General features: G+C 50.7%; 1 protein-coding gene across 1 annotated transcript in view; it reads right to left on the reverse strand.

Moving 5' to 3' along the window:
- The window catches only part of plg (plasminogen), a 244,612-nt gene that overhangs the window by 109,164 nt on the left and 112,115 nt on the right, over positions 1 to 23,333 (reverse strand). The window contains exon 10 of the mRNA XM_038803356.1: positions 426 to 582. Within this exon, the coding sequence (XP_038659284.1) occupies positions 426 to 582 (157 nt within the window). The remainder of the gene's footprint in view (positions 1 to 425; positions 583 to 23,333) is intronic.

A 23,333-nucleotide genomic window follows, 5' to 3' on the forward strand; every position in this document is an offset into this window, starting at 1 on the left:
GCTTGTTTATTTTGGATTAAAAGCACGTAAGAAGTCTGTTCATGTGCTCTTGTGCTCACCCCAGCCAAATTCAACAAACAGTTATAGGTCAGGTGACCTCCATAATATACCTAGTAGTTTTCTAAACCATGGACCATAACACCACCCAAGGTCAATGGACCTTTATGTGGTCCGCATCCCGCCCGTGGCGATCTTGCGGCGCGTGCATCCGAAGAATCCAGCCCGGGTTATCAGTTAGTATCTTATTATGGGACCATACTGCGCAAATTAACTGTTTGCTTACATTAAAGCCGTAACTACATTTCAAAAGTACATAATTTGCTGTAATGTGCTTTCACTATGTCTTGAGACCATGGAAAGGATGTTTTAATTGGGAGTCTTTGGGTTTTTAATCAGGTAGGTATAAAATCAGCCTATGTACATACGCATCAGGAAACCTGCTTGATGTTTTCTGATGTTTATGTGGCACCATGGAATCCCATTCCTGGCATCTTTTTCCTGACCGTGTCACAGATGTAGTCCCACGATAGTTATAACCATTTCCGTTAAAGCAATCAGTAGGTCCACCTTCATTTGTCGCCACTGAAAAGTAAACAATGTAGAAGATTTTGAGGAACATTCTTATATTAAAAAACTCATAATCTAGTATTATTTACCAGTATTCCTAGTTAATTTACTGTTTGTCGTAATTGTGGTTTGTTATTTTATTATTTTTCCAATCTCCTAACCTTGCTCTCAGCATTAAAAATATCCAATGTGGTTTGATGTAGTTTTATCTGTCATCTGTATCCATAATAATGCATTATTGTTATTCTCTGGTGTCCAAATGAATTTAACAAGCATTTAAGTTGATGAAATTGTTAAAGCACATGGGATCCGATGCCCGGTCCCAGGGGCAATGAAGGCGGCAAAAGCAGGGAGACAGCATAGTGAAGGGAAATTCAAAAATAAGTTAAAAAAACAGCTGTGAAAAAAGCGGCTGAAAGTCCATCGGGGAATGGAAAGGCCATCGTGGGGACGGGAAGAAAAGTGGAGGCTGGGGCACCGGGGAGGCCGCATTGTCCATGGCTGAAGAAATGACTAAGGTGATGGCCGTGGAACTCGAAAGGAACTTCACAAAACACATGGAGGCGATGAGGAAGGAGATGGGGGTGGTATTAAAAGTGTTGGTGGAGGAGGCGATTGCCGCGGTAAGGGCGGCGGTATTGAGTGCAGTGGCTGAGGTGCGGGAGCAAGGTGAGGCGCTGAAAGAAATGGAAGAGACATTATCGCAGCACAGTGATTAACTTACCTCGATGGGCAAGGATATGCGGAAGATGATAGAGATCAAAAGGGGTCTGCGAGCCAAAATGGACGACTTGGAAAACAGATCCAGGCAACAGAATCTGAGGATTGTGGGTCTGCCCGAAGGAGTGGAAGGCCCGAGGCTGACTGAGTATTTTGCTACGATGTTGGCGAAGCTATTGGGGGAGGGGGATGACCCCTCCCGATATGAACTGGATCGGGCTCATCGGTCGTGGAGGCCTGTACCAAAGGAGAGTGAGCCGCCAAGAGTAGTGACTCTGTGTTTTTGTAGGTACAGTGTGAAATAGAAGGTCCTGTGCTTGGCAAAGCAGGAGTGGGTGGTGAAGTGGGCTGGAGCTGGTATACGCATATATCAGGACTTTACGGTGGAGCTGGCGAGGAGGCAGGCTGCCTTCAGCCGGGTGAAGAAGGCACTGTACATCAGTAAGGTGAAGTGCGGCAAAGTATACCCAGCTATGTTAAGGATGACCTACAAATCCAAGGACTTTTACTTTGGGACGGCGGAAGCAGAGGAGGAGTTTGCGAAGGCAGAAGGACTGTGACTGAATTGAGAAATGGTCATGTACCGATGTAGCCTCATGTAGCTGTATTTTTTGTACTGCGTGCTGGTGTATGTGCTAAATGTGCCAACGTTGTGTATATTTTGACAAGGGAAGAGATGGGACTTTCACTTGCAATGATGGTTCTTTGGGGCTTGGGTGTGTATGCGGGGTTTGTGTGCTAAAGGGGATGTCTTGGTTTTCCTTGAACCGAGAAAGGGGGAAAGAGACCCAGGCGGGGGGGGGGGGGGGGGGGGGGCTCCATGCAGGCCGGTTTAAGTCGGCCAGTGAACAGGTGGGGGGGGGGGGAGGGGCTGCGGCCATCGGAGCCTGGCAGAACAGGGTCCGAGTGGTCTAGCCGGGGTGGAAAGTTGGGGGGGAAGGAACAGAGGTTGGGGGGCAGGAGTTTTATTTTTTATTTTTTTTTTAAATTTAGATTACCCAATTATTTTTTCCAATTAAGGGGCAATTTAGCGTGGCCAATCCACCTACCCTGCACGTTTTTGGGTTGTGGGGGAGAAACCCACGCAGACACGGGGAGAATGTGCAAACTCCACACGGACAGTGACCCAGAGCCGGGATCGAACCTGGGACCTCAGCGCCGTGAGGCGGTTGTGCTAAACACTAGGCCACCGTGCTGCCCCTGGGCAGGAGTTTTATAAGACGAAGTGGAGGGGAGGAGTCGGGGGGGGGTGCGGTTTACAATTCATGGGTGTCATTTACGGTACTCTTTCGGGGATTGGATGGCATTGAATGTTTGGGGGGGGGGTGGACTCTATAGGTCAGTGGTGACCATAGGCGATTCCTGATTACTATTTTTTTTTCCTTTGCTTTTCCCACCGTGGGAGGGTTTGTTTTATTTGATACTTCTATGGTCAGGTGGGCCATTATTTGGGGTGGTGGGAGGTTGGGAAGGTTGTAGTTAATAAGGGGATTGACTCTGTATTTGTTACCATTTACTGTTTGTTGGTGGGGTGTAAATTCAGAAGAAAATGTGAAAATGGAGAATAAAAATATTTTACAAAAAGAAAGCACATGAATCCTTAGTTTTACAAAGGAGCAAGAAAGTGGTGGTCACCCTTTATGCCATGAATGTGTCTAGATTTTGGAAGAAAATAATCAAATTTCCTTTTTGTTTAAATAAATTTATAGTACCCAATTATTTTTTTTTCCAATTAAGGGGCAATTTAGCATGGCCAATCCACCTAATCTGCACATCTTTGCGTTGTGGGGGTAAAACCCACGCAGACATGGGGAGAATGTGCAAACTTCACACGGACAGTGACCCAGGGCCGTGATTTGAACTCGGGTCCTCAGCGCCATAGTCCCAGTGATAACTACTGTGTCACGTGCCGCATCCTCCATCCTCCTTTTAACTGGACACAAGAAGCCTTTAAAAAGCTGTCAAGAACACTTGGGGTGGGATTCTCTGTTTCAGAGACTACATGCTGATGCCAGGACTGAATCAGTGGTGTTTTATGACCACGGAAGCAGCGCCACCCCTGGAGCAATTCAGGATCCATTAATGGGCTAGCACCGGTACCATGTGGAACTAGAGCAATTCCAATGAAAAACGGTGTCTAATTCGCGGGTGGGATTGGCACTCAGCCGCACACAAGCACTCTGTGATGATAGGCAGACTATCATCTGTATATAATATTAGTAGATCATCATCATCTGTATGTGCATGACAAGTTATACATTTTTACTGTTGTAGTTCCAGCATCCGACCATCAGGTGGTGTGAGTATGCAGGCACATGACCCGGGTACACCATGTATTCCATAGAAGGTGTTAAGGAGGAGTTGATAGGAGTCGCATATTAGAGTATCTATGTAGTATCTGAGTGTAACCCCATTATTTCCAGCTGCAATGATCTTAGACATGACAGTAATCTTTTAGTATAGTGTTAGGAATAAATAGTCTTGTAAAATAGAGTCTAATGTTCTTTGTTAACACTTCCACATCAAAATCGAAGATCAGCACAATCAAAGAACATTACATGATACCAGCAATGGGGCATCGAAAGAAAACATAGAAAGTTAGGTACGTCGAAAAGACACGAGAACAATCGGAGACTTGGAGAAAATCGGCTGTAAAACTAAATACTACCAGGATCGTTGAAGCATTGAAAACTCCCAACCAACTGCTCACGACTGGTAATGATGCGAACTAGCATGCTTTCAAGCAACACTTCACTTTTTACATGCAGGCTCATGGTCTCCAAAAAGTTTCAGACGAGAGAAAAATAGTGCTCCTAATGACAGTAGCCGTTCCCCAAGCAATTGACTTGTACAATACCTTTCAAGTCGCTTTGGAGGAAGACAAGAAGAGCTACTTAAAGATAATCGAGCAATTCGATAACTATTGCTATTCTCAAAAAAATGAAACATTTGAGCGCTACATGTTCAGGATGAGACTGCAAAAATCTGGCAAAACATTTGACTGTTTTGTCACGGATCTTCATCTCAAAGTACAATCTTGCAATTTTGCAGACCTCCATGAATCATTGATAAAAGACCAAATCGTACACAGTATACAATGTGATAAATTACGCGAGCGATTGCTGAGGGAAAGCGATTTAAAATTCGCAGATGGCGTTACAATCCGCAAGGCCAGTGAGACAGCACTAAAGCAGATCACTGAGGTCCAGACCCGAGAAAGTGTCGGGAAAAAAGAGTGTGTGACCGGCGCCAATTTTGCTGTGTGACAGCAAAATCAGAAACGTGTTCCGAGTGGCGGCCATTTTAAAACATTTTCGGCAAAACATGTGCCAGAAAAAAATCACTTTGCACAACAGTACCTGTTCAATGAAAGAAGACGGCAATCAAAGAACGTGAATGTAATAGCCAAGGCTACAAAAACTAGCATGAAATTAATGACGAACCAATTGGAGTTTAAGGTTCTGTTTTTTGTGAACATAATTGATGAAAATGCTGGACGACAAAGAGCACAAAAAATTCAGATGGAGAAAACATCAGATGAGTGGACTACATCGCGTAAAAGTAAAGTTAGACACCGGAGCTCGCGCAAACTTAATTAACAAAGCCGACTTAATGAACTTGAAATTAAACCGAATATCCAAAACACAGATTGGGTCCTGAGCGCCTACAATGGGAAAAATATGACAACTCTCGGTTGGGATGGTGAATTTTGTTGGAAAAGCCATCCCCAACTTAGCCTCAAAAACAGTGCACTTCAGGAATTTAACAAGGAAGGCTGTTCCATTTGAATGGACTGACAGTCATGAGACAGAGTGGTCTTACCTGAAAAATGCATTGACCAGTTTTAGCATTCTTTGACCCAGCCAGTGCAGACTTGATGGGCCGAATGGCCTCCTTCTGCACTGTAAATTTTATGATTCTATGAACAAGATGGCAACCTGAAGAACGGTACCCCGTTTTGCAGATGTGGAGCTTGATACCCTACTGGACGTTATGGAGGAGAGGTGGGGCACTGTGTTCCCTGAGGTAGGAAGGAGGCTGCCAGCCGCCACCGTACAACATGCTTGGGTGCAGGTGGCAGAGACCACGAGCCCCTCTGACAGGACTGGCCAGCAGTGCCGGAAAAAGCTGCACGACCTCTGCAGGTAGGCCAGGGTGAGTAGCCAGCACCATGTCCCTGGCACCAATTATATCCCACAAACCTGTGAACACTCCCCCCCCCCCCCTCCTCAACCTGGAGGATGACCGAACCCCACAAGCCGGACGTCTGCTCACACCCCACCCTGCACCACATGTCAGCATCCATATCGCCTGCTATAGGCAGCTGCCCTATTCACAATGGCCACCAGCTGTTCGCTCTCTGTACTGCCTGTATCCAACTGCCTAACGTTTTGCATTCCCCCCCCCCCCCCACCTCCACAAACCTCCCACAGGAGAAGGCGGCTCACAACCGTTGAGACCTGCGGCCTCTCACTGTCATGGAGCAGCAAGTACTGGACTTTGTCGGAGGGTCGGGAGAGAGTGCAGTCGCCGAGGCGGAGGATGGCACCAGGGAACCAAGTAAGCCCCTGCTGAATAGCAGTGTCCCTACGATATGCATGGCGCAACACCCCGCCACCCCACTCCACCCTACCACACCCACAACAACCCATCATTCCACATCCCCCACATCACCCCACCATCGCCCCAATTCGCGATCCAACCATGCATCATGTCTTGTATCTTGCAGGATCACCTGGCGATGAGCCGGCCCTTCTCATGTCCCTCACCCCAGCCACTGTTAGACGTATTAGATGCTGTGATATGAAGAGACAAAAGTTCTGTTCCTTTTTCACCAACACACTTTTATTTCTTCCAACAGACTCTGCACAAAACTCTATATATCACCAGACCCAGAGGCCACCTGAAGTCCCTTTATATATCAGTGTCACTTAACATAAATGAGACAACTAATTGAAATGTCTCTTAACTCATTACTTAACAGTCTCCCCTTCCTTGGAGAAAAAAAAACAATTAGGTGAAAACAGAATTTCAAGAAACTAAAACACACACATGATTCCTCCCCTTTTTTTTCGGAAGAGAAAAAAAAGTCACAGAAACAGGCACCTTTCATTAACAATATCCAAAAGTTTCCGTGAACTAGCCCCTCTTTTTGTAAAACAGTCTGACAGTTGATAGCTACTGTCAACGCATTTAATTTTTGTTATTTCCCCTCAGTCCAACATCTGTTTCAAACTTGCGATGTCTATCCTTAACCTCTTTTCATTGACACTTTTTGTAGAGTGCACATTTTCCCACAGGGATTTGTCAATGTGACAGTCAATAGGTATATTACCCAAATCCCCTAATCCCAAAATTTCTGTCAATATCTGACTTATATAAAAGGCCATATCCACCGTTTCCACAAGGCTTAACGTCTCAGCAGCCAAAGTGCTTTTGACCACTCTCCTTATTTTCTTTGTTTCCCACACAAGAGGGCAACATTTACCATTGTTCCCCAAAAGGAAAATTATAAAACCTCCTGCGCTTGAAACCCCATCACATAAATTTGCATAGGATGCATCACTATAAACTATAAACTACGGTCACCTAAAACCGGGAACTTCAAAACACACTCCTGCATTTTTCGTTTGGCCAACACTTTATTTGCTCTTATTATGTTTTCCACTTTGGGATCATTCATTTTTGTACTGAACTCTAAGACATCAAAACTCAAGTCTGGTCTAGCCTGTCTACCTAACCAGTTCAGTTGCCCAATTAAACTTCGCAGTTGCTCTTTTTCTATCTTTGAAACCATTGCGTCTTTTTGTGAAACCCGGCCATGACTAATTGCTATTGGACTGATGCTTTCCAAGTAAGATTGCTGATGTAAAGTTGCCCCTAACTGAGTCTGTCCGATTTCCAATCCAATATATTTAAATGCGCCGGAATCCTGACTTCCAACCCTGAATTCTTTTCTCAAACCAGAGATTACAATAGCTTCAAAATCACTAGTCCCACCCAACAAAACATCATTGACATGCATCATAAAGATGCCAGAAAGAGTTCCTTTATAGTGCCAGTAAAACATTGCAGGATCTGCTTTCAACTGGCAACAGCCTAACTTTAACAAAACTGACCTTACCGAAAATTACCACACTCTAGATGCATCATTTAATCCACATACACATTTGTTCAACTTCCAGAGTACCTCTTCTGTGTTAGCTGCTTCTTTAGGAGGACGGAGAAAAATGTCTCTCTGGAGCTGATGCCCCTGCAAAAAGGCAGCTTTTATATCTATAGATTTGCATTCCCGTGCCTTTGTGGCTAATAGAGCCAAGAAAATCTTTAAAATAACCTTTCCTGCTGTAGGTGAATCTATCCTTAAATCCTGATCTTCTAAGTTTTATTCAAATCCCTTTGCCACAAGCCTGGCCTTTGCCTTACAAGTTCCATCTGGAAGAACCTTTTCCGTGCAAATCAATCTGTGGGATAGAGCTTTTGTCCCCTATCCGGTACTTCCGTGTATACCCCAAATTCACTCCAACTATGCAATTCTTGCTGTTTAGCATCTTTGATAACTTTTTCATCTAATTTATTTGAAGCCACCAAAATCTCACCTGCATGTGGGCTTCTGCTCCTATTAGTATTTGTAGTCTTACTCATGTTCCGAGATCTTGATAAACTATGTCCCCTCTCCCGCCTGGTATCACGTTCTGTACTGTTACTGCTTGATCTTTCCCTTCTGTTGCGGGATGTCCTTTCAATAGTTCTTGACCTTTTCCTGTGAACCTGTTCACTATCCGATGTACTATCTGAACTGGCACTGCGTTTCTGTGCCCTCCATTTTTGAACTTTGTTTTCCCAATCCATTGTCTTAACTCCCTCCCCTGAATGCTGTACATTCAACCAATGTTTAGACTTTCCAGTGGCCTTCCCTGCTCTACTAATAACAGTTGTATCCTTCCATTGAATAGACCCTTCAGGCAAGTATGTCACTTTTGTACCAGCTTTTGGCAGTTGCCCTTTTGGAAAAATGGCCTGTTCTAATTTATCAGAAGTATCGTGTTCCTCGACAGAAACCCTGTCTATATCAGTTAACTGGTCCTCATAGTTCTGTAACACGTGTGTACCAGATGACTCTGGTTCCTCGTCATGTCTGTCTGCTCTGTCTAAATTTGAAAATTTGTAATCGGTACCCATTATCCTTGATGAATATACCCTAACTGTTTGATTACCATGTTGCAAAATAATTGTTTTTCCATCTATGCCTATGATCTTCCCTGGGCCTTTCTATTCATTAAAATTGTCTCTCTTATAGTATACCATGAGTCCTTGCTGAAAAACGGCATCTGATGGCCATACATTATGTCTTAAAGCTCTGCGAATTCTTTCAGAGACTTCCGCTTCCAAAAAAGCTTTTCTACTGCTATGTAATGCATTTAAATGTTCAGCAAAACCAGAGCTAATTGTAGTCCCTTCCCAAGCTGGAGGCTGGTCATCCAAAATGGATGGAATTTTAGGATTTCTACCAAACACTAATTGATAAGGACTATAGCCCTCAACCACCTGCAATGAATTATTTGCATGTACCGCCCATGCTAAAGCTGAATTGAGGCTGCAGTTTGGTCGATTTGCCAAAATTTTCCGAAGTATGTCATCGATGACAGCATTATTTCTTTCGCAGACACCATTACTAAATGGGCTTTCTGCAGCCGTGTTCATAACTCTGGTATTCATGCTTTCACACATATCCCTAAACATCATTAGCAAATTCTCCCCCATTGTCCATAAGGAATTTTGCCGGTGGACCCATTCCTGTCCCGATCCATTTTTCCAGGATTTGATCCAGAATTACTCTCTTTTCTTTACTTCGTACAATCGTTGATTGACTAAATCTGGTTGCTAAATCTACAAAATGCTAAATAAATATATGAAAATGAAAAAATGAAAAAAAAAATATTATTTGCTTTATCCCAGATCTTAAGGTCCATGGCCACAATGTTGTTAAAATCCCTGGCCAAAGGTAGGGTTACTATCGGTCGTGCTGGTGTCCTCCTGTACTTCCTACAAACTTCACAGCGATCACTAACCTGTTCTATCAGTTTAGTATCGTCGTCACCCCTTACCCCTGCATCCTTTAATAAATGTTTCAGCGTTCGAGGAGACGGATGTGCAAATTGCCTATGCAGTTTTACTACAAGCTTTTTATCAGCTAAAGTCCCATTTTCAACTGCCATTAACACATCCTTAACCACTCTAGTTGAAATATTATTTGGCAGTAATGGAATACAATAGTGTCCCGACTGTGTAAATTGTAAGTCCACCATCTTTCCAAAAACTGTTACCTTATCCTGTTCCGTATCCAGTTTGATGTGTGCTTTCTTCATCGACGGTCTGCTCAGAAGCAAAGGTATCTCACTTGATACAACATCCATGCTAATGAAATGATTCACTCCAGCAATATTGCAAGGGATGACCACTCTTTTCAGTGACTTCAGAGTATTATCATCCCCAAACCTGAAACTTGTGGAACTTTCAAATTCCTTAACCTTGTTACGATTTTCAGCATTCAAGGAGTCCAGATAAAATTTTAACCAGTCAATCCCACACACAGTAGATGTGCAGCCACTGTCCAATACAGCACAGTTGACGGATTCGGCAACTAACACCCACATTACCGGCGTAAAACTGCTTGTTAATAGGACAATGCCTTATTTCTGGTCACTATCTTTTTCCTTTTCTGACTCTTCCATGTCATGTGTTGCTTCAAACACTATCATAACGAGTTGGACAGTTGAAAGCATAATGGCATTGAGAGTCTTAGACTTAGACTTAGAACAGTACAGCACAGAACAGGCCCTTCGGCCCTCGATGTTGTGCCGAGCAATGATCACCCTGCTTAAACGTAACCCGTATAACCCGTATAACCCAACAATCCCCCCCATTAACCTTACACTACGGGCAATTTAGCATGGCCAATCCACCTAACCCGCACATCTTTGGACTGTGGGAGGAAACCGGAGCACCCGGAGGAAACCCACGCACACACAGGGAGGACGTGCAGACTCCACACAGACAGTGACCCAGCCGGGAATCGAACCTGGGACCCTGGAGCTGTGAAGCATTGATGCTAACCACCATGCTACCGTGAGGCCCCATCGAAAAAATCGATTTATCATGCCCCGTACATTTCTGGGGTTCATCTTCCTATTGTAGGTTCTAACTGGGTTTCTGTCTTCATAATGTCCTTGTCTCGGTCTCCTTTTATAGTCATGAGGCCTGTTCGTAGCCATACGATTTCGCCATCCTGTTAGTATTTATCTTCCATATTCTGCCTTATTGCAGGCTGACCTATTTGGGTCATCAGAGCCATCGGAATCGAATGTTTCCCCAGAAACTTTTGTAAATGTTTTGTCATCTGTTCGAATAAGGTATCCTTATCCGTAAACTGAACTCCTATCAAAACCAGGAGTCTATCCATGTTGTTTACTCTAGAACAGTCAAGTAATATAAAGGCCAACACAGACTGTGGTAATTCCAGGTTATGTTTATGCAGCCTTTTATATAGTCTGCCAAATTCCATTATATAGTCTTCCATGGAGAAATACTCCATTTTCCGGAACTTATCAAAATCCGACCATGCTTCATACGCACTTAACAAGTCATCTTTCTTATAAATCTTATCCATATAATGTAATAAAGTCGCCAGACCTTCTTCTGAGTCTAACTCTTCCAATTCCAGCTCAGAAAACACTTTGTTTCGGATTTTGCTGCCATATGGTAAAGAAAGAGCCAATGCCATACCTTGTTTTCTCTTTCCTAAAGCAGTTACCTTAGTCCACATAACTACTGCACTTCTCCATTGGTCGTACGATTGCCTTTCAGAAAATAAGGGAGGAGAGTCATATCCAGCCATCTTTATCCTGGGTTCAGCCATATATCCCTTTTTTTTTACTCACTCCTTGGTTTGATCTGGAAAAACTGTATCTTTCAACCCTTCACATTTATACAGCGACCATTCTCTGCTACCAATTGTTAGACATATTAGATGCTATGGTACGAAGAGACAAAAGTTCTGTTCCTTTTTCACCAACACACTTTTATTTCTTCCAACAGACTCTGCACAAAACTCTACACATCACCAGACCCAGAGGCCAACTGAAGCCCCTTTACATATCAGTGTCATTTAACATAAATGAGACAACTAATTTCAATGTCTCTTAACCCATAACTTAACAGCCACAACCCTAGTTACATCAAGCGACGAGGTGAGACTGGACAGCGACGTGAGCTCCCAACTGGGAGTAGCGAGGCCCCAGAGCACCAGTCCGAAGATGACACCAACTTTCCGTCACAGCTGTTTCCAACACCCTCCATAATCACCTCGGTTAGGCATTGTCATGAAGAGGCTCCTGGGGTACAGTTTGGTGAATACCACACATGTGCAGCAGTACATCATGTGGAGGGAGGAACCCCCGAGGGGGTGGATGGTCAGAGGGCAGCCTGACCCCAGTGACCAGCTGCCATCAAGACAGGTCTTGGGTTTCTGGAAAGGGCGGTCCCATCGACGCTGGAGATGCAAACACAGAGCTGGGGGCTACACGCGGGGTTGTCAGCAACCATCCAATGCCTGCAGGTGCAGTTGAAGGTTCCCAATCACCTGCAGGGGCAGGAGGTTGTGCCAGCCACGTGCACCACCCAGGCCGACACTGCATGGGTGGCCTCCGGGATGGAGGCCTTGGGGGTGAAGATATCGGCCACGGATCAGGATGTACAAGACCTTGGGCAATGGTGTGGCTGATGGCCGAGGCATGTGACATGGCAGCCCTGTCACAAGCAGCTATGTACCAGAGCCACCTAGACATGGAGCGGGCTCCAGAGCTTGGTCCTGTCACAACGGGTATGGCTGTAGGCGCCAATGGCATTACCCAGATGCTGGCTGACCTGAGCCAGTCACAGGGGCACAGTCCCAGAGGGAGCTGGAAAAGTCCCTGTGCTCTATGCCTGTGAGCATAGAGACCCTAGTTGAGAAAGGAGGGTGCCTCCAAGACTGGCAGTGTCATGTGGCACGGAAGCTGCTGGAGCTCACTCTGGCCGCACCTCTGTCCCATGGAGTAGCCCGAGGGCCGCCAGGCACCCCAAGAGAGAAGGCGGTGATGAGGCCCTGGCCAGTGACCTGCGCAGGTAAGGTGTTGGAACACCACAGCCTTTCAGATTTTCCCACCTCCTGTCTCTGGCGCCTACGATGCACAGCAGGCAGAACAGGGTGGCACCAAGTCACTTGGGACACCCGAGAGGCTACCAGGACCGGCCAGGCTCGGTTGCTCCAGAGGACAGTCACCGAAGGGGACCCAGGTCACAGGATGGGAATCGCAGGTGCCTCAGCCCCTGATGTACCTCCTCAGGTCCACCTAGATGTAGTATTAGAGCCTGTAAGGCCAGAACGTTATGCACCAGTTAATTTGAAACAGGAAGAATTTCCTCCTCAACTCAGTCGTAAATCGACTTCCGGTTGCGGTGATGTGGAGCTAAGCCACACGTTCGGTAGCTCCCGCTATTTTCGGTCTTTTGGGCTCTTTTAAGGGCCAGTAGCAGTACTGGTTGCACTTTTCCCCGTGTGGGAACACTTCCTCTAAGATTCTCCGCCGTTGGATGGCCTGGACCAGGAACGGAGCGGTCAAAAAATCGGCTTTGGAGCAGAGAAAGGTGTTAGGCAGGAATGGCAAGATGGCGGCGGGCGGGGAATCTGCAGCTTGGCAGCAGTGGGCGCGGGAGCAGCAGGAGCTGCTTCAGCGTTCCTTCACGGAGCTGAAGGCCTCCCTGGACAAGCTCATGGCGACCCAGACGACTCAGGGTGCGGAGATCCGAGAGCTTCGGCAAAAGGCCTCGGAGAGCGAGGACGAACTCCAGGGCCTGGCAGTGAAGGTGGGTGGTCAGCGAGGATGGAGGAGATGGAGAACCGCGCCCGTCGGAACAACCTGCGGATTCTAGGCCTCCCAGAGGGGCTGGAAGGTTCGGATTTGGGGGCCTATGTGACTATGATGCTGAACTCGCTAATGGGCGCGGGGTCGTTCCAGGGACCCTTGGAGCTGGAGGGTGCCCATCGGGTGCTGCTGAGGAAACGCAAGCCAAACGAGCCGCCTCGGGCGGTGCTGGTCCGTTTTCACCGCTTTGTCGACCGTGAGTGTGTGCTGAGATGGGCGAAGAAGGAGAGTAGTAAGTGGGAGAATGCGGAGATCAGGATCTACCAGGACTGGAGTGTGGAGGTGGCAAAGAGAAGGGCTGGTTTTAATCGGACGAAGGCAGTGCTCCACAAGAAGGGGGTCAAGTTTGGCCTGTTGCAGCCGGCACACCTCTGGGTCACTTATAAAGACCCCCAGCTCTACTTTGACTCTCTGGAGGAGGTCTGGGCTTTTGTCCAGGCAGAGAAGCTGGACTTGAACTGGGGGCTGGGGAATGGTGTACACAGCCCGGAGGCTTTGTCCTCCTTGGTATCCTTTCGCTTTTACTGGTTCTATTTGATGATGTATTTTTGCTGTTTTGCTTTTTTGGGACTGTTATCTGTTTACTTGGGCGTTTTGTCACGTCTGTTTTTTTTTTCACTGGTTGAGAGTTTGGGAGTGGTTCGCGGCCCTGTTGGGTCATGTGCCTGTCTTTTCCCGCGCGTTTGGTCGGGGGGACGGGGCTCGGGACGGAAGCGCGGGCTTCTCTCCCGCGCTGGAGGAGCAGTGGGCGGGGCTGTTACGGGGGTGGGGGCGCGGTGGTTGTGTTGCACTGGGGAGGGTCATTGGGGTGGCGGGAGCAGCCGGGGTCAACAGGAGTCGGCTGACTTACGGAAATACAATGGAAGGGGTTACGCAGCTAGTGGGGGCCCTAGCTTGGGGGGGTGGGATTGCTTGGGGGGGGGGGGGGAATAGGGGGGAGTACCAGTTTGCTGCTGGAATGGCCGAGAAGGAGCTGGAGCATGTAGAGGGGGTTGGGATGAGGGTCTGTCGCCGTGGGGACTGGGCTCAGCGGGGGGCGCGGGCACGTGGCGGACTGAGGAAGGGTAATGGCTAGTCAACGGGGGGGGGGGGGGGGGCAGGTAGCCCCCTGATAATCTGGAATGTGAAGGGACTGAATGGGCCGGTCAAACAGGCCCACGTGTTTACGCACCTAAAGGGGCTGAAGGCGCATGTGGCCATGCTTCAGGAGACACACCTGAATGTGGTGGATCAGGTTAGATTGAGGAAGGGATGGGTAGGCCAAGTGTTTCATTCGGGGCTGGATGCAAAAAATCGGGGGGTGGCGATCCTGGTGGGGAAGAGGGTGATCGTTTGAGGTGTCGAATGTGGTGGCAGACAGCGGCGGGTGGTATGTGATGGTAAGCGTCAAGCTGCAGGGGGAGCGGGTGGTGCTGGTCAATGTATACGCCCCTGTTCTGCCTGCTGTGCATCGTAGGCGCCAGAGACAGGAGGAGGGAGACCAGCGCCCGCTTTGGCGCTTGGAGGTGGGGCTGCTGGCGGACGAGGAGGTGGGCGGGCGGGTTCGAGGATGTATCGAGAGGTACCTGGAGGCCAATGACAATGGGGAGGTCCGAGTGGGGGCGGTCTGGGAGGCGCTGAAGGCGGTGGTCAGGGGGGAGTTGATCTCCATTCAAGCCCACAGGGAGAAGAGAGAGCAGAGAGACTGGGAGAGACTGGTGGGAGAGATGGTGAGGGTGGACAGGAGATACGCGGAGGCTCCAGAGGAGGGATTGCTGAGGGAGCGGCGTAGTCTCCAGGTTGAGTTCGACTTGCTAACCACCAGAAAGGTGGAAGCTCAGTGCAGGAAGGCACAGGGAGCGGTGTATGAATATGGGGAGAAGGTGAGCAGGATGCTGGCACACCAGCTCCGTAAGTGGGATGCGGCCAGGGAGATTGGTGGAGTTAAGGATGGGGAGGAAATGTGGTGCGCAGGGGGGTAGACATTAATGGAGTCTTCAGGGACTTTTATGAGGAACTGTATCAGTCCGAACCCCCAGCGGAGGAGGGGGGGGATGGGGCGCTTTTTGGACCGGCTGAGATTCCCGAGGGTGGAGAGGGACAGGTGGAGGGACTGGGGGCGCCGGTTGAGCTGGAGGAGCTGGTCAAAGGGATAGGGAGCATGCAGTTGGGGAAGGCCCCAGGGCCGGATGGGTTACCAGTCGAATTCTATAAGATGTATGCAGACCTGTTGGGCCCCCTGTTGGTTAGGACCTTCAACGAGGCAAGGGAAGGGGGGGCTCTGCCTCCAACGATGTCTCGGGCGCTGATTTCCTTGATCATTAAGCGGGACAAGGATCTCCTGCAGTGCGGGTCATACAGGCCGATCTCACTCTTAAATGTAGACGCCAAGCTGTTGGCGAAGATTTTAGCCACGAGGATAGAGGACTGTGTACCGCAGGTTATCCACGAGGATCAAACGGGGTTTGTGAAGGGGAGGCAGCTGAACACTAACATACGGAGGCTCTTGAATGTTATAATGATGCCGGCGGTAGAAGGGGAGGTGGAGATAGTGGTGGCGTTGGATGCGGAGAAGGCCTTTGATAGGGTTCAGTCGGGGTACTTGTGGGAGGTGCTGGAAAGGTTCAGTTTTGGGGAGGGGTTTGTCAGGTGGGTAAGGCTGTTATATGAGGCCCCGATGGCGAGTGTGGCCACGAATAGGAGGAGGTCGGAGTATTTTCGGTTATACCGAAGGACGAGGCAGGGGTGTCCCTTGTCCCCCCTGCTTTTTACTCTGGCAATTGAACCCCTGGCCATGGCGCTGAGGGAGTCGAGGAACTGGAGGGGGCTGGTGCGGGGTGGGGAGGAGCACCGAGTGTCGCTCTATGCGGATGACCTATTGTATGTGGCAGATCCGGTGGGGGGAATGCCGGAGGTGATGAGGATTCTCCGGGAATTTGGGAATTTCCCGGGTTACTAGCTCAACTTGGGGAAGAGCGAGCTGTTTGTTGTACACCCGGGGGACCAGGAGGGGGGGATTGGTAGGCTCCCAATATAAAGGGCGGAGAGGAGCTTCAGGTACTTGGGGGTCCAGGTGGCCAGGAGCTCGGGGGCCTTGCATAAGCTTAACCTCACAAGACTGGTGGAGCAAATGGAGGAGGAGTTTAAGAGATGGGGCATGTTGCCGCTGTCTCTGGCGGAGCATTACGGGGTTTGTGTGGGCGCACGGGACCCCGAGGGTGAGAAGGGTGTTCTTGGAGCGGGGCAGGGATAGGGGGGGGCTAGCGCTGCCCAACCTCTGTGGGTATTATTGGGCTGCCAACGCAGTGATGGTGCGTAAGTGGGTAATGGACGGGGAAGGGGAGGCATGGAAGAGGATGGAGATGGCGTCCTGTGTGGGCACGAGCCTGGAGGCGCTGGTAACGGCGCCGCTGCCGCTCCCTCCAATGAGGTATAACACGAGCCCGGTGGTGGCGGCTACCCTCAAAATTTGGGGGCAATAGAGACGGCACAGGGGGGAGGTGGGGGCCTCGATGGGGTCCCTGATATGGGGGAACCACCGGTTTGTCCCGGGGAGAATTGATGGTGGGTTCCTGAGTTGACACAGGGCAGGTGTTAGGAGGTTGAGGGACCTGTTTGTAGACGGGAAGTTTGCGAGCCTGGGTGAGCTGGAAGGGAAGTTCGGGCTCCCCCCCGGGAAACACCTTTAGGTACATGCAGGTAAGGACGTTTGTCAGGTGGCGGAGTTCCCTCTGCTGCCGCCGCGTGGGTCCCAGGACAGAGTGCTCTCGGGGGTGTGGGTTGGAGAGGAGAGGATCTCGGCAACGTACCAAGTGATGCAGGAGGTCGACGAGGCCTTGGTGGAGAAGCTGAAGGGTAAATGGGAGGAGGAGGTAGGTGAGGAGATTGAGGAGGGGACGTGGACGGACGCCCTAGGAAGGGTGAACTCCTCTTCTTGTGCTAGGCTTAGCCTCATACAGTTTGATGTACCATCAATTGGACGTGAGACACGATGAAGGTCCAAACTTAGGCTTTAATCAGCTAGATGTTAGCCTGGTGGTCGACTCCAGAGAAAGGCCGACCGCCGGGAACTCTGGGCTCTTATACCCCACCTAGGAGGCGGGGTTTACTTGCCCCTCGACCAATTGGTGAGCAGTCACATGACTAGTCCCAGCCAATCAGCCGAGAGGCACATGACCAGCCAGAGCCAATGGGAAACCAGTGCTCCCATTCATACCACCACATTCACCCCTTGTGGAGAAAGAAGCCCGGGGGGGGGGGGGGGGTGGTATTGTAAGGGGAAGAGAGAGAGGGGGGGGGGGATGGGAGGCCAGGACTGGTGTTATGAGTAGAGACAATCGAAGGTGGGGACTGCCCACTGGCTCGTGGCAAGAGTGAACAAAACGAATACAGTTGGCTGCAAAAAAAATTACAATAGAGTCCAATAAAGTCCCATGGTTGCATCAGATGGACACGATCAGCCTGTCGGGTGTCCGTGGTGTTCTGGTGGACCGTCGCAGTGGAGCCGGTGACGTCGGGCCGGTGGTCGTCCTTGACTCCGGGAGCATCAGTCGTAGATGTGTCTCCGTACCACGGGCCGGTGGTGGAGACGCTGTGATCGGGGAAGGGGGGGTCTGTGCGCTGGGTCGTGGGTTGGGGGAATCGGGATGGGGGGGAGGTGTTGATGTAGGGGGCAAAGGCCGCACGCTGGCGGGTGCCAGGTCCCGAAGCGAGACCGTCTCCTGCCGACCGTCGGGATACTCCACGTACGCATACTGCGGGTTGGCGTGGAGTAACTGGAATCGCTCAACCAACGGGTCGGACTTGTGCACCCGCACATGCTTACGGAGCAAGATGGGCCCGGGAGTGGCCAGCCAGGTCGGGAGAGGGGATCCTGAGGACGACTTCCTAGGGAAAACAAGAAGACGTTCATGAGGTGTTTGATTAGTGGTAGTACAGAGGAGAGTCCGGATTGAATGGAGGACGTCGGGGATGACCTCTTGCCAACGGGGAATAGGGAGGTCTCTGGACCGTAGGGCCAGCAGGATGGTCTTCCAGATGGTGCCATTCTCCCGCTCGACCTGCCCGTTACCCCGAGGGTTATAACTGGTGGTCCTGCTAGAGACTATGCCCCTGCTGAGCAGGAATTGACGCAGTTCGTCACTCATAAAGGAGGACCCCCGGTCGCTGTGGATGTATGCGGGGTAACCAAACAGGGAGAAAATGGACAGGAGGGCCTTTATGATGGTTGTTGTGGTCATGTCGGGGCAGGGGATGGCGAAAGGGAAGCGGGAGTACTCGTCAATAACACTCAAGAAATATGTGTTGCGGTTGTTAGAGGGGAGGGGACCCTTGAAGTCTATACTGAGACGCACGAAGGGGCGGGACGCCTTGATCAGATGCGCTCGCTCGGGGCGGTAGAAGTGCGGTTTGCACTCTGCGCAGATGTGGCAGTGCCTGGTGACGGCCCTGACCTCAACGGAGTAGGGCAGGTTGCGGGTCTTGATAAAGTAGTAAAAACGGGTTACCCCTGGATGGCAGAGGTCCGTGTGGAGGGAGCGGAGGCGGTCAATCTGCGCGCTGGCGCAGGTACCGCAGGATAGGGCATCGGGAGGCTCGTTGAGCTTCCCAGGACGATACAAGATATCGTAGTTGTACGTGGACAACTCGATCCACCACCGCAAGATCTTGTCTTTCTTGATCTTGTCCCTCTGTGCATTATCGAACATGAAGGCTACTGACCGTTGGTCCGTGAGGAGGGTAAACTTCCTGCCGGCCAGATAATGCCTCCAATATCGCACAGCTTCAACTATGGCCTGTGCTTCCTTTTCCACCGAGGAATGGCGGATTTCGTAAGTGTGGAGGGTCCGGGAGAAGAAGGCCACAGGTCTGCCCGCTTGGTTCAGGGTGGCCGCCAGAGCTACATCGGACGCGTCGCTCTCGACCTGGAATGGGAGGGACTCGTTGATATCATGCATCGTGGCCTTTGCGATATCCGCTTTGATGCGGCTAAAGGCCTGTCGGGCCTCCATCAACAGGGGAAAGGAGGTGGACTGGATGAGGGGGCGGGCTTTGTCGGCGTAGTTGGGGACCCACTGGGCGTAATAGGAGAAGAAGCCCAGCCAGCGTTTGAGGGATTTGAGGGTGCTAGGGAGGGGGAGTTCGATGAGGGGGCGCATTCGTTTGGGATCGGGGCCTATCATTCCATTACGCACTGCATAGCCAAGGATGGCTAGACGGTCGGTGCTAAACACGCACTTATCCTTATTGTAGGTTAAATTAAGGAGTTTCGCTGTTCGGAGGAATTTTTGAACGTTGATGTCATGGTCCTGCTGATCGTGGCTGCAGATGGTGATGTTATCGAGATACGGGAAGGTAGCCCATAAACTGTACTTGTCGACCATTCGGTCCATCTCCCGTTGGAAGACCGAGACCCCATAAGTGACACCGAATGGAACTCTGAGGAAATGGTAGAGGCGCCCATCTGCCTCAAACGCGGTGTACATGCGGTCACTCGCGCGGATGGGGAGATGGTGGTAGGCAGACATAAGGTCCACCGTGGAAAAAACTTTGTATTGCGCGATCCTGTTAACCAGGTCGGAAATACGGGGGAGAGGGTACGCGTCCAGCTGCGTAAACCTGTTGATGGTCTGACTGTAGTCAATGACCGTCCGGTTTTTCTCCCCAGCCGAACCACCAGCTCTTGGGCTCGCCAGGGACTGTTGCTGGCCTCGATGACTCCTTCCTTTATGAGCCTCTGGACCTCGGACCCGATGAAGGTCCGGTCCTGGGCACTGTATCGTCTGCTCCTAGTGGCGACAGGTTTACAATCTGGGGTGAGATTAGCAAACAAGGAAGGGGGGTCCACTTTGAGGGACGCGAGGCTGCAGACAGTAAGGGCCGCCGAATTGGAAGGTCAAGCTCTGCAGGTTGCACTGGAAATCCAGGCCCAAGAGTGCCGGAGCGCATAGACAGTGGAGGATGAGGAGTTTATAGTTTTTGAAAACCCTCCCCTGGACCGTGAGGTCCGCTATGCAGCACCTGGTGATCTGGACGGCGTGCGAACCCGAGGCTAACTCGATCTTATGTTTGACTGGGTGGATGGGGAGCACGCAGCATCTTACCGTGTCGGGGTGGATGAAACTTTCCGTGCTCCCGGAGTCCAGTTGGCATTTCGTCTCATGCACGTTGAGCTGGATCGTCGTCGTTGTCTTGGTGAGCGTGCGTGGTTGCGACTGGTCAAGCGTGATGGAAGCAAGTCGTGGCGAGAGTTCCAGATCGTCCTCGGTGGCAGAGTAATCGCTGGCAGGGCCTTCCGTGTTGGCCCAAGATGGCGGCGCCCAGGACTCGCATGTGGAGCCGGGGTCCAAGATGGCGGCGGCTGGGGGCCGGGTCAGCGGCGTCTGCGGGCCGGTCAGGGCAGCCGGGAGCGGGGGTAGGGAAGACCGTGGGCCTGTTGCGGGGGCCGGGAGGCGGGCCGGAAGGGTCGATGAGCGGCACTGGACCCTGGGAGGGCCGGGGGGGGGGGGGGGGGGGGGGGATCCGTGGTCGCTGCGTGGAACTGCAGCGACTGACTTGGTCTGGCACAGACCACAGCGTAATGGCCCTTCTTCCCGCAGCTCTTACACAGAGCGGGCCGGGCAGCGCGGGCGGGGGTGTTTAGAGAGGCCGCAAAAATAGCAGTGGGGCCCCGATAGCTTGCCGGAGCGTCCCGCAGCGCAGGCCTGAGGGGGGTCGGGGTCAGCGGAGGACGGTGGTGGCACGTGCCATGAAGTCCAAGGGGTTGCCGTGCGGCTGGAAGCGTATGTGCAGGCGTTCAGGTCGGCGACCTCCAGGGAGGTTGCGAGTGTCCGTGCCTCAGCTAGGCTGAGGGCGTCCTTTTCCAGTAATCGCTGGCGGATAGAGGAGGATTGCATGCCGGCAATGTAAGCGTCTCTAATTAAAAGTTCCATGTACTCTGTCGCAGAAATTTGGGGACAGGCGCAATTTCTCCCCAGGGCCGTGAGGGCCTGGTAAAAAACGTCAAGGGACTCACCAGGGAACTGTTGTCTAGTAGTCAGGAGATGCCGTGCATATACTTCGTTGACCGGCCGGAGAAAGTGTCCTCTTAGGAGATCCATGGCCGCGTCAATCGTTTTCGTCCTCGATCATTGAGTATACCGCCGTGCCCACGGTCGAGTGGAGGATGTGGAGTTTCTGCTCCTTGGTGGGCTTGCTGGCTGCAGTCGTCAGGTAACTGTTGAAACACGCCAGCCAATGTTTAAAGGTTGCAGGCGCATTTGAAGCATGCGGGCTGATACGGAGGCAGTCAGGCTTGATGCGTAGCTCCATTTCAAAGTTCTAGCTGATTAAATTGATGTACCATCAATTGGATGCGAGACACGATGAAGGTCCAAACTGTGGCTTTAATCAGCTAGATGTTAGCCCGGTGGTCGACTTCAGAGAAAGGCCGACCGCCGTGAACTCTGGGCTCTTTTACCCCATCTAGGAGGCAGGGTTTACTTGCCTCTCGACCAATTGGTGAGCAGTCACATGACTAGTCCCAGCCAATCAGCCGAGAGGCACATGACCAGCCAGAGCCAATGGGAAACCAGTGCTCCCATTCATACCACCACACAGTTTAAGGTGCTGCATAGGGCTCACATGACCGGGACAAGGATGAGCCGGTTCTTTGGGAGCGAGGACAGGTGTATTAGGTGCTCAGGGAGCCCAGCAAACCATGCCCATATGTTCTAGGCATGCCCAGCGCTGGGGGAATTTTGGATGGGCGTAGCAAGGACGGTGTCGAGGGTGGTAGGATCCAGGGTCAAACCGGGCTGGGGGCTCGCAATATTTGGGGTTGCAGAGGAGCCGGGAGTACAGGAGGCGAAAGAGGCCGGCATTCTGGCCGTTGCGTCCCTGGTAGCCCGGCGGAGGCTTCTTCTTCAGTGGAAGGATGCAAGGCCCCAAAGCGTGGAGGCCTGGATCAACGATATGGTGGGGTTTATTAAATGGGAGAGGGTGAAATTTGCCCTAAGGGGATCAGTGCAGGAGTTCTTCAGGAGGTGGCAGCCATTCCTAGATTTCCTGGCATAACGGTAGAAACAGGCCAGCAGCAGCAGCAACCCGTGGAGGTGGGGGGGGGGTCTCTTTGTTTTGGGCTGAAGGGACGTGTATATTTGTTCTTTGCTAATGACGGGTGTTAATTTATTTCTTTTTTGTATGCATGGGGGGCAGTTTTGTTCTTTTAGTTCTTAGTTATTGATATTTTGTGAAAGTTTTAATACAAATTATTTTTTTTAAAAACTCAAATCTGCTCCCCCTTATTTTGAGGCTATGCCCCTAGTTCTAGTTTCACCCACCAGTGGAAACAGCCTCCCTGTTTCTATCCTATTTATTCCCTTCATAATTTTATATGTTTCTATAAGATCCCCCTTCATTCTTCTAAATTCCAATGAGTATAGACCCATTCTACTTAGTCGTTCCTCATAAGCTAATCCTCTCAACGCCGAAATCAACCTAGTGAATCTCCTCTGCACCCCCTCCAGAGCCAGTACATCCTTTCTCAAGTAAGGAGACCAAAACAGTACACAGTATTCCAGGTGTGACCTCACCAGCACCCTACACGGCTACAACATAGCCTCACTACTTTTAAATTCCATCCCTCCAGGAACGAAGGACAGAATTCCATATGCCTTTTTAATTACTTGCTGGGCCAAGGGGAAAGCCTCGGGAAGTGGGACAAGCACAATTGGCTGAATGGCCTCCTGTGCTTTATGATTATACACTTTTCTGATCTGACAAGTGAAAATGTTCTATGTGACACCAGGTCCGGGATTCACCCCTACCCAGCGGGGCGGGGGGTCCCGGTGTGATGGAGTGGCGTGAACCACTCCGCCGTTGGGCCGCCTCAAAGGTGCGGAAGTCTCCGCACCTTTAGGGGCAAAGCCCTAACATTGAGGGGCTAGGCCCGTGCCGGTGTGGTTGACGCTCCGCCGGCTGGCGTGGAAGGCCCTTGGCGCCACGGCAGCCGGGGCCGAAGGGACTTCGCCAGCCGGCGGAAGTCCGCGCATGCGCGGAGCGTCAGCGGCTGCTGACGACATCCATGCGCAGGGGAGGGGGTCACTTTCGCCTCCGCCATGG

Source organism: Scyliorhinus canicula, chromosome 1 (assembly GCF_902713615.1).
Source record: "Scyliorhinus canicula chromosome 1, sScyCan1.1, whole genome shotgun sequence".
Taxonomy (NCBI): domain Eukaryota; kingdom Metazoa; phylum Chordata; class Chondrichthyes; order Carcharhiniformes; family Scyliorhinidae; genus Scyliorhinus; species Scyliorhinus canicula.